Source organism: Phyllobates terribilis, unplaced genomic scaffold, assembly GCF_046119375.1.
Source record: "Phyllobates terribilis strain yellow unplaced genomic scaffold, ASM4611937v1 Scaffold_60__1_contigs__length_8166268, whole genome shotgun sequence".
In the NCBI taxonomy this organism is placed as follows: Eukaryota; Metazoa; Chordata; class Amphibia; order Anura; family Dendrobatidae; genus Phyllobates; species Phyllobates terribilis.
Window position 1 is genome coordinate 4,605,964 of NW_027362820.1, and position 17,338 is coordinate 4,623,301.

The 17,338-nt window shown below is 44.9% G+C and overlaps 1 protein-coding gene across 1 annotated transcript; it reads right to left on the minus strand.

Moving 5' to 3' along the window:
- Positions 1–5,567: 5,567 nt before the first annotated feature.
- On the minus strand, positions 5,568–8,452 carry LOC141192384 (oocyte zinc finger protein XlCOF29-like). Its single transcript, XM_073661902.1, has 3 exons — positions 8,198–8,452; positions 7,991–8,114; positions 5,568–5,599 (listed from the first exon to the last, which is right to left on the minus strand). The coding sequence occupies exons 1-3, from the start codon at positions 8,450–8,452 to the stop codon at positions 5,568–5,570; spliced, it is 411 nt and encodes a 136-aa protein (XP_073518003.1).
- Positions 8,453–17,338: the final 8,886 nt, after the last annotated feature.

Genomic DNA, 17,338 nt, shown 5'->3' on the forward strand with positions numbered 1-17,338 from the left:
TAACTAACAAGTCATGTCAGACTAACTTAATTTCCTTCTATGACAGAATCACTGACTGGGTGGATCAGGGAAATGCTGTAGATATAGTATATCTTGACTTCAGCAAAGCATTTGACAAAGTATCTCACATCATCCTTATTGAAAAAATGACCAAGTATGCAATGGACCAGGCAACTGTTAGGTGGATTCATAACTGGCTTAGTGATCGGACTCAAAGGGTGGTTGTAAATGGCTTCACATCCAGCTGGATGAATGTCTCAAGTGGGGTACCACAGGGCTCCGTCCTGGGACCTGTATTGTTCAACATCTTTATCAATGATTTAGATGAAGGAATTGAGGGTAAACTGATTAAATTTGCTGATGACACAAAGCTAGGAGGGATAGCTAATACTAGAGAAGAGAGAGAGAGGATTCAAAAAGACCTAAATAAACTGGAGCAGTGGGCAGCAACCAACAGAATGGTTTTTAACAGGGAAAAATGCAAAGTACTACATCTGGGCAATAAAAATGAAAAAAGCATATACAGAATGGGAGGAATAGAGCTAAGCAACAGTACATGTGAAAAAGACTTAGGTATACTAATAGATCATAGACTGAACATGAGTCAACAGTGTGATGCAGCAGCAAAAAAGGCAAATACAATTCTGGGATGTATTAACAGAAGCATACAGTCTAGATCACGTGAAGTCATTATCGGTCTTTACTCCTCTTTGGTCAGACCTCATCTGGAATACTGTGTACAGTTTTGGGCACCACATTTTAAAAAAGACATCGACAAACTGGAGCAAGTTCAGAGAAGAGCGACCAGAATGGTGACTGGTCTGCAAACCATGTCCTATGAGGAACGGTTGCAGGATTTGGGAATGTTTAGCTTGCAAAAAAGAAGACTGAGAGGAGACTTAATAGCTGTCTACAAATATGTCAAGGGCTGTCACATTGTAGAAGGATCATCTTTATTCTCATTTGCACAAGGAAAGACTAGAAGCAATGGGATGAAACTAAATGGGAGGAGACACAGATTAGATATTAGAAAAAACTTTTTGACAGTTAGGGTGATTAATGAGTGGAACAGGCTGCCACGAGAGGTGGTGAGTTCCCCTTCAATGGACGTCTTCAAACAGAGGCTGGACAGACATCTGTCTGAGATGATCTAGTGAATCCTGCTTTGAGCAGGGGGTTGGACCAGATGACCCAGGAGGTCCCTTCCAACTCTACCATTCTATGATTCTATGATTCTAATCATTCATTAGTTACTAAATATTTTAGTGACATATCTGCACATCCTGTATATGTTAATTCTGATAGATATATATCACTTGCACTTTATATTTATATAATTATATACATATTCCCTTTATTATATCCCATTATGGCTAATAAGTAATACATCATACATACTCCCCTGTATGCGTTACCCCCTGATCCCCTCATTTGAGCTTCATTTTTATCTTATTTGTATTGTTGTATGTTTTTTGTCTATGTCTGTGCCCTTTTGTGTTTTTATTACATTAATTGCTATCAAATAAAAAATATTTTTATATGACTTTTTTGTCCAGTGAATATCGTTTTGTTGGTTTATTGATCTTGTGTTTAGATATTGTGAATTTATTTTCTTGGTAACTCTGAGAAACTCCTTCTGTTTTGTAGGATTTATTCTACTGTAGGGAAGGGCCGCATCTCAATGGGGAGGGAGCAGCTATACTGGGGGAAAAAATGGTCAGACGGATGGAGGAGCTTTTAAACTAGGATCTGGGGGGAGGGAGGGTATGCGTGCTTATAAGGGGATAGATAGACTAGACCAGGGATCTCAAACTCAGCTGGGCATATGGGCCGCACACGGAAAAACATTTAATTTGGGGGGCTGCATTATTTGCATGACAAAGTGACATTTTTAGTGATATCATTTTATTTTATATACACCTTTTGAACTGGTCCTCATCTTGCAGACATGGTCTCCCATCCAGGTTCCCCATATTGCAGACATGGTCGCCCATCCAGGTTCCCCATATTGCAGACATGGTCTCCCATCCAGGTCCTTCATATTGCAGACATGGTCTCCCATCCAGGTCCTTCATATTGCAGACATGGTCTCCCATCCAGGTCCCCCATATTGCAGACATGGTCTCCCATCCAGGTCCCCCATATTGCAGACATGGTCTCCCATCCAGGTCCCCCGTATTGCAGACATGGTCTCCCATCCAGGTCCCCCATATTGCAGACATGTCCTCCCATCCAGGTCCCCCATATTGCAGACGTGGTCTCCCATCCAGGTCCACCATATTGCAGACGTGGTCTCCCATCCAGGTTCCCCATATTGCAGACGTGGTCTCCCATCCAGGTCCCCCATATTGCAGACGTGGTCTCCCATCCAGGTCCCCCATATTGCAGACATGGTCCTCATATTGCAGACATGGTCTCCCATCCAAGTCCCCCATATTGCAGACATGGTCCCCCATCCAGGTCCCCCATATTGCAGACATGGTCCCCCATATTGCAGACATGGTTCCCATATTGCAGACATGGTCTCCCATCCAGGTCCCCCATATTGCAGACATGGTCCCCCATATTGCAGACATGGTCCTCCATCCTGGTTCTTATCTTGCAGACATGTACCCCATCCAGGTCCCCCCCATACTGCGCACAGGGTCCATCCGTCCCCCATACTGCGCTAAGGGTCCCCATCCCCCCATACTGCGCTAAGGGTCCCCATCCCCCCATACTGCGCTAAGGTTCCCGTCCCCCCATACTGCGCTCAGGGTCCCCGTCCCCCCATACTGCGCTCAGGGTCCCAGTCCCCCCATACTGCGCTCAGGGTCCCCGTCCCCCCATACTGCGCTCAGGGTCCCAGTCCCCCCATACTGCGCTCAGGGTCCCAGTCCCCCCATACTGCGCACAGGGTCCCGTCCCCCCATACTGCGCACAGGGTCCCCGCCCCCCCAGCCGTGATCGTTACGGGGTATATGTGCCTGCAGCCCGCAAGAAGCAGCCGGAGGGGCAACATGCGGCCCGTGTGTTTGAGACCCCGGGACTAGACAGAGAGAGTGGGACAGCAGGGGCAATAGAGCATCTAGGGTGGGGCTAGGATATGCAAGGCATGTAGGGAGCTGAGTAGGAGTAGCAAATGTGCTAATTGTATTAAATGTCTGCTGGCAAATGCAAGAAGTCTCGCAAACAAAATGGCTGAACTGGAGACTCTTATGTCGGTCATGGAATATGATGTGGTGGGCATTACGGAAACTTGGCTGGATGAAAGCCATGACTGGGTGACAAACATGGAGGGATACATTACATTTAGAAAGGACAGGAAAGACAAAAAAGGTGGAGGGGTGTGTATTTTCGTAAGATCCAACTTAAAACGTGTTCAATGATAACATGGATGGAAGCTGCGACAATGTAGAGTCAATTTGGGTAAATGTACATGGGGATGGCAATAATGGAAAGCTGCTAAGTGGAGTTTGTTACAAGCCTCCTAATATAGCTGAACTGGTAGAGGACAAAATGATGGAACAAATTAAAAATGCAGCAAATAATAATAGGGTCCTTAATATGGGGGATTTTAACTATCCAGACATTCAATGGGACACAGAATCTTCCAGATGTGTTAAAAGCTGAAAATTCTTATCCACAGTCCAGGACAATTACCTCTCTCAGCTAGTAGATGAACCAACCAGGGGAGGTAATCTGCTGGATCTGGTGCTGTCATATAGACCAGATACCATTTCAGATCTACAGGTCCGGGAGCATTTGGGATAAGTTTCAATGTAATATTCAATAAAACATTTCAAAAAGGAAATGCAAAAACCTGAAACTTTAGGAAAGCTGATTTCAACAAATTAAGGGAAGAGCTTAATTGTGTAGACTGGGACCATATCATGGTAACTGGGGATAGATACCGAAAGTAAATGGGGCATGTTTAAGGAAATACTTTGGACTTTGCAAAGGCATTCAATACTGTATCACATAACAGCCTTATACTGAAGCTACAGAAGAAAGGACTTAGATGGGTAAGGAATTGGCTAAATGATAGGAAACAAAGGGTCGTCATAAATGGCACATTCTCTAAATGGGATATAGTCAGCAGTGGGGGGCCGCAGGGATCTGTGCTAGGACCAATTCTCTTTAACCTCTTTATTAATGACCTGGGGGATGGGATTGTGAGTAAAACATCAGTTTTTGCTGACGATATCAAACTATGTAGGATATTGAAATCTGATCTTGACATTACGATATTGCAGAATGATCTGGATAAGATGACTGAATGGACAAACACTTGGCAAATGAGGTTTAATGTAGATAAATGTAGTGTAATGCACACAGGATGGAGTAATCCTATGGCTACATATACATTAAATGGGAGTATACTCGGGACTACAGAACAGGAGAAGGATTTGGGTATTCTGGTTACAAGTACTCAATGTCAAGCAGCTGCCGCAAAAGCAAACAACATTTTAGGGTGTATAAAAAGAGAAATAAAATCCTGCGATCCCAACATATTGTTACCCCTTTATAAATCACTGGTGAGGCCACATCTGGAATATGGAATCCAGTTTTGGGCTTCACATTTTAAAAGGGATATTCAGAAGTTAGAGTCATTTCAAAGGTGGTAACTAGATTATTACAAGGGATGTAGGCTTCTCATATGATGAGAGGTTGGAAAAGTTGAGCTTGTTTAGCTTAGAAAAACGACGGATCTCATTGACATGTATAAATATATGTGTGGTCAGTACAAAGGTCTAGCACATGACTTATTCCTTCCAAAGACTAAGGACCAGGGGGCAATCATTACTGGTGGAAGAAAGGCGATTCCGGCACCTAAACAGAAAAGGGTTCTTTACAGTCAGAGCAGTGGGACTGTGGAATGCCCTACTACAGGAGGTAGTAATGGCCGACACTATAACAGCTTTCAAAAAAGGGCTGGATGATTTCCTTGATACACATAACATTGTGGGCTAGAGTTAAATTAGACAAAATGTTACACCTATAAAAGTACATTTGATGCAGGGTTCTTGTACTGATCGCCTTTCTCGGCGTCAAGAAGAAGGAATTTTTCCCCATGATGCAAATTGGCTGAATGTATCCTGGTTTTTTTGCCTTCTTCTGGATCAAAAGATTTAGGTACAGGGATTTTAGTAATACCATAACAGTAATACAAAAAATAAAACTAATTAAAAATTATTTATGGTTATTTGTAATTGTAATAGTGCAGTAATAATAAAAATGGTAATTCATTTGTGAAGCCTAGTTCCAGTAAGTTAGTATAGTGTTGGTATGGGGAGTACAATTGGGGGAGAAAGGTTGAACTTGATGGATCTAGGTCTTTATTCAACCTACGTTACTACGTTACTATGTTACACTATCTGACTTCCAAACAAGAACCCATCTATCTAGCCAATATCTCTCAGTACACGGGCGCACACTCAGCAGCGTCTGTGTCCTTCAGTAACATGGATAAAATGGCGCTGAGGGAACTTGGCCGGTTTTTATATCGAGAGGAAATGTGATTTCAGCAGCCAATTGCAGAAGCCCTTGTATCTGGACACTGTGGATGCTTCCTGCGCTCTGACTGGCTAGCCACGCATTCCTGACTTAAAGTTACCGGCTACAGGAAAAAATAAATAAATAAAAAAATTACAAGCGCACCACTGATCTGACCTGATTTGAGCTATCACCAGCCCCCCCCACTCATCTGCCACGTCCCCCCGCTCATCATAAACAAGCACTATGCTAGCTAAACTGATCAAAACGCTGTAGTTGCCCCGCAATCACGTTCCCGCATTTATTCCCTGATTTTGCCGATTATTTCCAAATTTAAGAAATTTTGCTTGCACTTCCGATCATGAATCCGAATGTGCCATATTCGTGTCGAATTGAGGCTGTGTGCCCACAATGCGTTTTTCAAGCGTTTTCGCTGCGGAATTTCTGCTGCGGAAACGCTTGAAAAACGCTTGGTAATACGTGCCCCATGGTCCCCAATGACAATCCGCATGTTCTGTGCCCATGCTGCGGAATTTTCCGCAGCGGATTTTATGCGCGGAAAAATCCGCAGCATGCCCATTATTTTTGCGTTTACGCATGCGGAATTGCCTACTCAATGCATTAGAAAAACGCATGGCAATTCCGCATGTCAAAAACACTTCAAAACCGCGTGTTAAATTCCCCACACGTTTTTTCTGACAAGGAGATGATGCAGAAATTAAGCAGAAATTTTCCGCTTCATTTCTGCATCGTGGGAATATAGCCTTAAGTCGTAAGATCTGATTTCGAATAAATTCGCTATTCACTACTTACCATGCTGCTAGCCTATTGTCCTGTAGCTGATCCCAGCCTTGTGCAGGTCTACAATTTTGTCCCTGGTGTCCTTAGACATCTCTTTGGTCTTGGCCATGGGGGAGAGATTGGAGTGTGATTGATTGAGTGTGTGGACAGGTGTCTTTTATACAGGTAACGAGTTCAAACAGGTGCATTTAATACAGGTAATGAGTGCAGAGTAGGAGGGCTTCTTAAAGAAAAACTAACATGTCTGTGAGAGAACAGAATTCTTGCTGGTTGGTAGGTGATCAAATATTTATTTCATGCAATGAAATGCGATTTAATTATTTAAAACTCATACAATGTGATTTTCTGTTTTTTTTTTTAAGAAACGGTCTCTCACAGGTGAAGTGTAGCTACGATAAACTTGCAAAATCAGCAGTGTATCAAATACTTATTTTCCCCACAGTAGCAGCAGCTATGGACGTCCATCACGATAGCTTCATCCTCATCGCTAATGCTATAATATGAGAAGTTCAGCTAACAGGCTCTAATGATTGGCATTATCTAGGAGACTGTCTATTGTACTATATGATTGTTGACAAGATTAGGGATAAAGCAAGAGAATCTCTCAATATCCTATAACTGCTGCTATAAGCACAAGATAAGAGAAACCCCCAATGTGTCGGCTTCATGAATTTTAAAGTTTACCACGGTGAATTTATTCACAGTTCTCCTGAATAAATTGTGCTGTTAGATACGGTAGGAAGATCTGTTGTCCTGATTAAATAAATATAATTGATATATATTGCAATAATCTTGAGTGACAAACTCTTTACTACTAATATCCTAGCTGACTTTCAGTTCAGGTACAATTGAGTCAATAATTTTTACATTTTGTTACTATATTTCTAGTTTTAATCGTGAAAAAATAAAAGTTAATTTTTACCCTTTACTCCAATTGGATTAGTCTGTGAAATTTGGAAATATAAGTTTTAGAGATATATAATAATTTGTCAGAGCAGTGAATTGACTTACAGATCTGGGCAGGTAATGGTCAGCATCTCCTAATCCCAGGGGGGAGGTGGATCCTCCAGGTTGTAAGTTCTATAGAAAAGGGCTTTCACAATTTCACAAAGTCATTTGAACAGTTTTAGGTGGAGGAGAATGTTGTACTTTAACGGCAAAATGGTGATCACACGACCAATAAAGCAGCCACAGCCAGTGACTGAGAAGAATCTGTGACTTCTCTGCATTTAGTGGTCACTACTCACCTGGGTAGTCATATGTAGGAATCTCCTCTTTACACCACTCATCACCCCTCACATATGTCTCTGTAGTATTAATATGGGTCAGATCTTCACCCTGAAACAAATATTGTAAAAGTCACAGACAGATGGAGAAGTCACATCAATGATCACCTCTAATCCTGCCATCTCCACCGTTCTCATTACACAAGTATAAAACATATAATACTGGTGGATAAAACAAGACTGAGCACAAGACCTTCACAGCCGTCTACACATCATAGAGATCTCATGACACTTTCTCTCCATCTACCTGATGATCCTGAGGAACATTGGGATCTTCTTGTTTACAGTCTTGTGGAAGAAGAGGATGGGGACATCTCTCTGGTGTTGTCCTCTTACTGGATAGATCTGGAGGAAACACATACAGGGACTGAATTTATTCTTTACATACAGATAATTATAGGCCGTGTGTATTTAGTCCTGTCTATTACCTGGTGATGTGAGGGGCTGGGGAACCTCCATCATGACATCCTTGTACAGATCGTTGTGTCCTTCTAAATACTCCCACTCCTCCATGGAGAAATAGACAGCGACATCCTGACACCTTATAGGAACCTGACACATACAATGATACCGTCATCTCCACGATCCCTTCATAGCGTTACTGTATAATGTTCCATCATTCCCAGCAGTGTCACCTCTCCAGTCAGCAGCTCAATCATCTTGTAGGTGAGTTCTAGGATCTTCTGGTCATTGATGTCCTCATGTATCAGGGGGTGAGGTGGAGGTCCTGTGATTGGGCTCAGGGGTCTTCCCCATCCCTCAGACACAGGGTCCTGACAGCGCTCACTAGAGGTCTTCTTCACTACTGTGTAATCCTGGTTATGGAGAGACACATTAATAAATCTCCCTCCAGACATTTCCAGAGTCCTCACCTCTCCAGTTCTGTCCATCTGTTATTCCCATAGATAAGAATGATGTAATGTGACATCATCAGAATCTCTCACCTCTCCAGTAACCCGGAAGAGGATCTCTAGGGTGAGGTGTAATATCCTCTCCGCCATCTTGTCTGTGTCCATAACCATCCTTGATGGGTAAATCAGGAAAATTCTCTTATATAGAAGATCTTCACTGAGGAGGATCTGTTATTGTAGAGAACTGAATGAGAAGAAGATGAGCCAATGTAACATCATAAAAATCCTGTGTAATAATACAATTACTGGAGATAATAAGGGAAACATATGAGGAGATTTATTATTTTACAGTATTTAGTTTTCTTCTTTACATCTAGTAATAAAACCTATATATTTTAGGCCACAGACAACAAGCAGTTTCTTCCTCGGAGTCTGCAGCTGAACACGTTTCTCATAGACTCATCTTCCATAACGCGATATGTCGTCTCATTTACCGACTCTGGAATCGGCATTAGCAATACTGCAGGAGATACAGTTGTGCTCAAAAGTTTACATACCCCGGCAGAATTTTTCCTTTCTTGGCCTTGTTTCAGAGAATATGAATGATAACAAAAAACTTTTTCTCCACTCATGGTTATTGGTTGTGTGAAGCCATTTATTGTCAAACTACTGTGTTTTCTCTTTTTAAATCTTAATGACAACCAAAAACATCCAAATGACCCTGATCAAAAGTTCACATACCCTGGTGATTTTGGGCTGATAACATGAACAGAATTTGACACAAATGGGTTTGAATGGCTACTAAAGGTAACGTCCTCACCTGTGACCTGTGTGCTTGTAATCAGTGTGTGTGCATAAAAGCTGAGTGAGTTTCTGGGATCCAGACAGACTCTTGCATCTTTCATCCAGCCACTGATGTTTCTGGATTGTGAGTCAAAAGAATTGTCAACAGATCTACGAGAAAAGGTAGTTGAACTATATAACACGGGAAAAGGATACAAAAAAATAGCCAAGGAATTGATAATGCCAGTCAGCAGCGTTCAAACTGTGATTAACAAATGGAAAATCAGGGGCTCTGTAAAAACCAAACCACGGTCAGGTAGACCAAGAAAAATTTCAGCCACAACTGCCAGGAAAATTGTTTGGGATGCAAAGAAAAACCCACAAATAACATCAGCTGAAATTCTGGACTCTCTGAAAACTAGCGGTGTGGCTGTTTCAAGATGCTCAATAAGGAGGCACTTGAAGAAAAATGGGCTGCCTGGTCAAGTCGCCAGAAGAAAGCCATTACTACGCAAATGCCACAAAGTATCTCGCCTACAATACGCCAAACAGCACCGAGACAAGCCTCAAAACTTCTGGAACAAGGTAATTTGGAGTGATGACACCAAAATTGAACTTTTTGGCCATAAACATAAATGTTACATTTGGAGAGAGGTCAACAAGGCCTATGATGAGAGGAACACCATTCCAACAGTAAAGCACGGAGGTGGATTGCTGATGTTTTGGGGACGTGTGAGCTACAAAGGCACAGGAAACTTGGTAAAAGTTGAAGGAAAGATTAATGCAGGACATTATCAGCAAATACTGGAGGCAAATTTGCACTCATCAGTCTGGAAGCTGCGCATGGGATGTACTTGGACGTTCCAACATGACAACGATCCAAAACACAAGGCCAAGTCGACCTGTCATTGGCTACAGCAGAACAAAGTGAAGGTTCTGGAGTGGCCATCTCAGTCTCCTGACCTCAATATCATTGAGCCACTCTGGGGAGATCTCAAGCGTGCAGTTCATGCTAGAAAGCCCAGGAATTTGCAGGAACTGGAAGCTTTTTGCCAAGAAGAATGGGCAGCTTTACAATCTGAGATAATAACCTCATCCACAACTACTACAAAAGACTTCAAGCTATCATTGATGTTAGAGGGGGGCAATACATGGTATTAACAACTGGGGTATGTGAACTTTTGATCAGAATCATTTAGATGTTTTTGTCATTAAGATTTAAAAAGATAAAACACAGTAGTTTGACAATAAATGGCTTCACCTGACCAATAACCATGAGTGGAGAAAAAGTTATTTTGTTATCATTCATATTCTCTGAAACAAGTGCAACAAAGGAAAAATTCTGACGGGGTATGTAAACTTTTCAGCACAACTGTATTCATTACACATGACATGAGAAATTAAGCACCTACGATCTCAATCTTTATAGTAAGGCTTATATTCATCATATCAACAATAACCTAATTTTTTTTTTAAAATGGAAGCCAAAATATATTAAAAACATATCATTTATTTATAAAATATAAAAGTAAAACAAAAAATAACACGATAATAATGAGACAACACAGGTAGGAAAAAGGGGGCACACGTGGCATCTATAATATAACCGGAGATGTGTCCTTCTGTCCGAAGCCTAGTAGTACAGTATGGCGCCGGCGTCAGAGCATGTGCACACTGTACTGCGGTGCCCTTTTATTGGAGGAGGGGGCACCTGGGACCGCTGGCTCTGACAACGCTCACTCTTATTAGGACCCCACACAACAAAGCTCTAGCTCTATAGTTTAGCCTGAGCGAAAGCGTTACGAATTGTCTTTTCTAACGATTATTTCCCGGCGACACCCTCCCTGCTGCAGGTACAGGTGGACACGGTACCCAGCCGGCAGGCTGTCACGCCGAACTGTGTATTATAAATACCACCCGGAGAAAGACGAGAGTAGGCCAAACCCACCGGACACATCACAGCGACTCCTGACGTGCCGGTAATGTTTGCGGGCACCAGATTTGAAAGATAAATGAGAGACGGCAATAACTTAGGACTTCTACCATTATGTGCGGGTCATACACTGCCCGGGCTGTAGGCGAGAGGGCAGCACTCAGCGGAGGTTCTGTGTACATAGGTGTAACATACCTGGCGGCGTCCTTGCATGGTGGTCCATCTCCCACTGTGCAAGAGCGCGCACTTGATCTCCAGTCCAGAATGTCTCTCTGGCTTCCCTCCATGCTGTCTGTTTGTGTCTGTTTCTGCTGCTTAAGGGCGGCGCCCGATCACTTCCTGCTTTTTGTACCTGCTGTGGGTCACACCCCTTGTGGGTCCTCAGCCTATTGCTGTCTGTCACCTGGTATATAGCTCAGCTGCTCCTATCTATCCCTGCCTGAGCATAGTGTTTCATTCAGTGTGTGCTTGCACTCTGAAGGTGCCAGGTCCCGTTCTTTGTCTCCTGCTTTGCGGTATCAGTTCCCGTGTCTGAGCTGAGTCCTGTCTATGTCTCCTGCCTTGCGGTATCAGTTCCCGTGTCTGAGCTGAGTCCTGTCTATGTCTCCTGCCTTGCGGTATCAGTTCCCGTGTCTGAACTGAGTCCTGTCTATGTCTCCTGCCTTGCGGTTTCAGTTCCCGTGTCTGAACTGAGTCCTGTCTGTCTCCTGCCTTGCGGTATCAGTTCCCGTGTCTGAACCGAGTCCTGTCTGTGTTCTCTTGTCTGCCTATCCTGGAGGCTGTATTTCCAGGCCTGTCTGAACACGCTCCTAGCCTGTTCCTTCCGCCTTCTAGGGGCCGTTTACCTAGATCCGTTCCTGTATCTTGTCTGTCCTGTCTGAACACGCTCCTAGCCTGTTCCTCCCGCCTTCTAGGGGCCGATTATCTAGACCCGCTCCGGTATCTTGTCTGTCCTGTCTGAACACGCTCCTAGCCTGTTCCTCCCGCCTTCTAGGGGCCGATTACCTAGACCCGCTCCTGTATCTTGTCTGTCCTGTCTGAACACGCTCCTTGCCTGTTCATCCTGCCTCTCTGGGGGCCGTATTCCCAGACCCGCTCCTGTATTCCGCTGCAGTGTCGGTCTCCTCCGTACACTCAGTCCCAGTCTGAACTCTCTTCTATCCTTTACCTGTTTTGCCTCTATGTCCGTTCCCTTCCTTTCTCTGCAGAGTCTGAACTCGTACCTAACTCCTGCTTGTTGTCTCTGTACTCCCGTTTGTGAGTTTGTGGTCCACTCGCTACTTCACTGCAAGTACCCTGTGGGTATCTGGCTCTGCCTTTCCCTTCCTGTCTGTTCCGTGTGAACAGAGCCCTGTCCCCCCTGCTCAGCCTTGCCTGCTCTGACTCCTTTGCTCACCGCTCCGGCGGATCTAGCCTGCTCTGACTCCTTTGCTCACCGCTCCGGCGGTTCTAGCCTGCTCTGACTCCTTTGCTTACCGCTCCGGCGGTTCTAGCCTGCTCTGACTCCTTTGCTCGCTGCTCCGGCAGCCTTGCTCCGCTCTGACCCTTTTGCTCACTGCTCCGGCAGTCTCGCTCCGCTCTTATCCTTTTGCTCACTGCTCCGGCAGTCTCGCTCAGCTCTGACCCTTTGCTCACCGCTCCTGGCGGCCTTGTCCTGCTCTACTCTTGCTCACCGCTCCAGGCGGCCTTGTCCTGCCCTGTTCTCGCTCACCTCTCTGGGTGGCCTCACTCTGCTGTGTTTGTCCGCCACATCTGTGGTTCTGTTCCTGAGTCCCAGTGTGTACTGGGTCCTATCCCGCCAGTGTCCCTACCTGCTAGTGCCTCCCTGTCTGCACTCTAGCTGTGCTTGCCTGTACCGCTCTGCCTGCATACCCGCCTGCCTGCATACCAGTCGTGCCTGCCTATACCCACCGGTCTGTGTGCCAGCCTACCAGTCTGTTCCTGTATTCCCCTGTGTGGGTCAACAGCCGTGTCCGGGGTCTGTCCTGGAGTAGCACCTGGTCCCTCTGCTCGGTTCCTCCTTGGTGCACTGGCGTCGTATGCCGTCGTGCGACCCTGGTCGGATCGGGTGAATACCTAGTTACGCCCCTCCAGGCATTCACTCTCCGGCACGGTCCAGTGGAATCACTACAAGCACACGCCGCTCAGCCCGGGCGTGTGCATTACAATAGGTATATAGCAGTGGTGTGTGTACGTTTGTATACAGTGCAGGCCAAAAGTATTGGCACCCCTGCAATTCTGTCAGATAATACTCAGTTTCTTCCTGAAAATGATTGCAATCACAAATTCTTTGGTATTATTCTCTTCATTTAATTTGTCTTCAATGAAAAAATCACAAAAAGAATTGTCCTAAAGCCAAATTGGATATAATTCCACACCAAACCTAAAAAAGGGGGTGGACAAAAGTATTGGCACCCTTTGAAAAATCACGTGATGCTTCTCTAATTCGTGTAATTAACAGCACCTGTAACTTACCTGTGGCACCTAACAGGTGTTGGCAATAACTAAATCACACTTGCAGCCAGTTAACATGGATTAAAGTTGACTCAACCTCTCTCCTGTGTCCTTGTGTGTACCACATTGAGCATGGAGAAAAGAAAGAAGACCAAAGAACTGTCTGAGGACTTGAGAAACCAAATTGTGAGGAAGCATGAGCAATCTCAAGGCTACAAGTCCATCTCCAAAGACCTGAATGTTCCTGTGTCTTCCGTGCGCAGTGTCATCAAGAAGTTTAAAGCCCATAGCACTGTGGCTAACCTCCCTAGATGTGGACGGAAAAGAAAAATTGACCAGAGATTTCAACGCAAGATTGTGCGGATGGTGGATAAAGAACCTCGACTAACATCCAAACAAGTTCAAGCTGCCCTGCAGTCCGAGGGTACAACAGTGTCAACCCGTACTATCCGTCGACGTCTGAATGAAAAGGGACTGTATGGTAGGATACCCAGGAAGACCCCACTTCTTATCCCGAGACATAAAAAAGCCAGGCTGGAGTTTGCCAAAACTTACCTGAGAAAGCCTAAAACGTTTTGGAAGAATGTTCTCTGTTCAAATGAGACAATAGTAGGACTTTTTGGGAAAAAGCATCAACATAGAGTATACAGGAAAAAAAAGAGGCATTCAAAGAAAAGAACACGGTCCCTACAGTCAAACATGGCGGAGGTTCCCTGATGTTTTGGGGTTGCTTTGCTGCCTCTGGCACTGGACTGATTGACCGTGTGCATGGCATTATGAAGTCTGAAGACTACCAACAAATTTTGCAGCATAATGTAGGGCCCAGTGTGAGAAAGCTGGGTCTCCCTCAGAGGTCATGGGTCTTCCAGCAGGACAATGACCCAAAACACACTTCCAAAAGCACTATAAAATGGTTTTAGAGAAAGCACTGGAGACTTCTAAGGTGGCCAGCAATGAGTCCAGACCTAAATCCCATAGAACACCTGTGGAGAGATCTCAAAATGGCAGTTTGGAGAAGGCACCCTTCAAATATCAGGGACCTGGAGCAATTTGCCAAAGAAGAATGGTCTACAATTCCAGCCGAGCATTGTAAGAAACTCATTGATGGTTACCGGAAGCGGTTGTTCGCAGTTATTTTGGCTAAAGGTTGTGCAACCAAGTATTAGGCTGAGGGTGCCAATACTTTTGTCCGGCCCTTTTTTGGAGTTTTGTGTGAAATGATCAATGATTTGATTTTTGCTTCATTCTCTTTTGTGTTTTTTCCTTGCAAGAAAATTAAATGAAGATAATAATACCAAAGAATTTGTGATTGCAATCATTTTCAGGAAGAAACTGAGTATTATCTGACAGAATTGCAGGTGTGCCAATACTTTTGGCCAGCACTGTACATGTGTGTGTTTATATATACATACACTCAGGAATGAGGCGTGTATATAGCACTGGTGTGTGTATACAGGAATGCCTGTGTACGTATGTATAAAGCACTTATGTGTGCATATGAATAAAGGAAATGGCTGTGTACATAGTTATGTGGCTGTATACATGTGTGTATAATATTAGTATCTTATATATAATGGTGATTGTGTTCTTCTGTCCGAATCTTGGTGCCGGAGTCAGCATGTGCGCATACCGCATTATGGCGCTGTTTTATTGAAGATATTGTGTGTGCGAATTCGCAGACAGTGTCTTCAATAAAATGACACCGGAGGGTATTGCAGAGCACAAACTTGCCGGGTCCATGTGCCACAATACACGCTGCCGGCCAATCAAGGGCCAGCAGCTGACGGTGGCGTGCATGTGACTGGGAAAATGGCAGTGACATCATTCACCCCCGTTGCTTGGACGCTGAAGTCAGCAGCTGTCTTCAGAAGACGACGATGCCCTGTAGGGGAGCGAGGGAAAGGTGAGTTTTTTAGTTCTAACTATTGAAGAACACCGGCGTGGGCAGGATGAGGGGCATATACCAGGATGGAGGGACATATGCCAGGATAGAGGGACATACGCCAGGATGGAGGGACATACGCCAGGATGCAGGGAGTATATACCAGGATAGAGGGACATAAGCCAGAATGGAGGGACATATGTCAGGATGGAGGGACATACGCCAGGATGGAGGGACACACGCCAGGATGGAGGGAGTATATACCAGGATGGAGGGACATATGCCAGGATGGAGGGACACACGCCAGGATGGAGGGAGTATATACCAGGCTGAATGGACATATGCCAGGATGGAGGAACATATGACAGGATGGAGGAACATATGCCAGGATGGAGGGACATACGCCAGGATGGAGGGAGTATATACCAGGATAGAGGGAGTATATACCAGGCTGAATGGACATATGCCAGGATGGAGGAACATATGCCAGGATGGAGGAACATACGCCAGGATGGAGAGAGTATATACCAGGATAGAGGGAGTATATGCCAGGATGGAGAGAGTATATGACAGGATGGAGGAACATATGACAGGATGGAGGAACATATGACAGGATGGAGGAACAATATTTTCTTCTATTTAGCTCTTTGTCATATAACAGGACTGTGTAAGTTGCAGCCGACAGAAAGGGACAGACAGAAATCATAACCCATGGGAGCTAATGCGGGCGTAATTATTCAGCATGAGAGCTTATGTGGGGGCCATTATACAGCATGAGAACTAATGTGGGGGCCATTATACAGTAAGGTAGCTATTGCGGGGACCATTATACAGTTTGAAGGCTACTGGGGGACCATCGTACAGTATTGGGTCCTATACACAGTGTGGGAGTTACTGTGGGGGCCTTTATACAGTGTGGGAGCTACTGTAGGAACCATTAAAGAGTGTGAAGGCTACTGTGAAGGCACAAAGACACATATTTCTATGTAAGGAGCACAGTGGTGGCATTAGTATGTGGGGCAGTGAGAGGATCTCTGCTTTTATACCACGCAGTAGGTGCAGTAATAGGGACACATACGGCAGCCGCAGCTCAGCATTGGGGTATCGTCAGGATGAGGAGTTTGTGCAGGTTGGGAATAGATGGGGACGGTGGTGAGGAGTCAGATGTGTCTGTGCTGCAATCTCCGCAGACGAGTCCTGGCTGGAGAAGTCACAATGACTTTCTGAGAAAGATGGAAAAGTGAATGAGTCCATCAGAAAGAACGTCAGCTTGATCTGTAACTGTGCTGTATCTTCTGTGTCCTGCAGTACTGGGATCTACCACTAGATATGGCGGGAATAGTGTTGGGCTTTGTGGAGATTTTTCTTTCAGTTACACTGCAGTCATCTGCTGAGGTTCTCCTATACCCACTAATAGGCTGCACCAGCATAGTGTGATCAGGGGTTACCAGTAAGGGACCACTCAGATACTGCGCCCCCCGGAGCTGAATACCTAGCTACACCTCTGCAAGTGTTACGTCACTGTTCACACCACACAGAGACCCCAAAAGAGTCTCTGTGCTGCAGGGGTTAATGCCCCCTGCGCCCAGTAATGGGGGATCTCCACATACCTCCACCTGCAGAGCCGCCACCACATATATGGCTGCTCTGTGCACACAGGACCTGTGATGAGGTCACAGGAGGGGAGGAGTCAGGGGTCACATGATCAGGGGCCTCAGTGGATGCAGGACTCTGCTGTGCTGGCTCAGTTGTTCTCACTGACTTCTATTTATACCTCTCATCACTCTGTAGCTCCTCCTCCTTAGGGGGCGGGGGCCACTCAATAGTCAGTGAATAAATGAAATTATAGTACACTCACCTCTTCCTTCTCCTG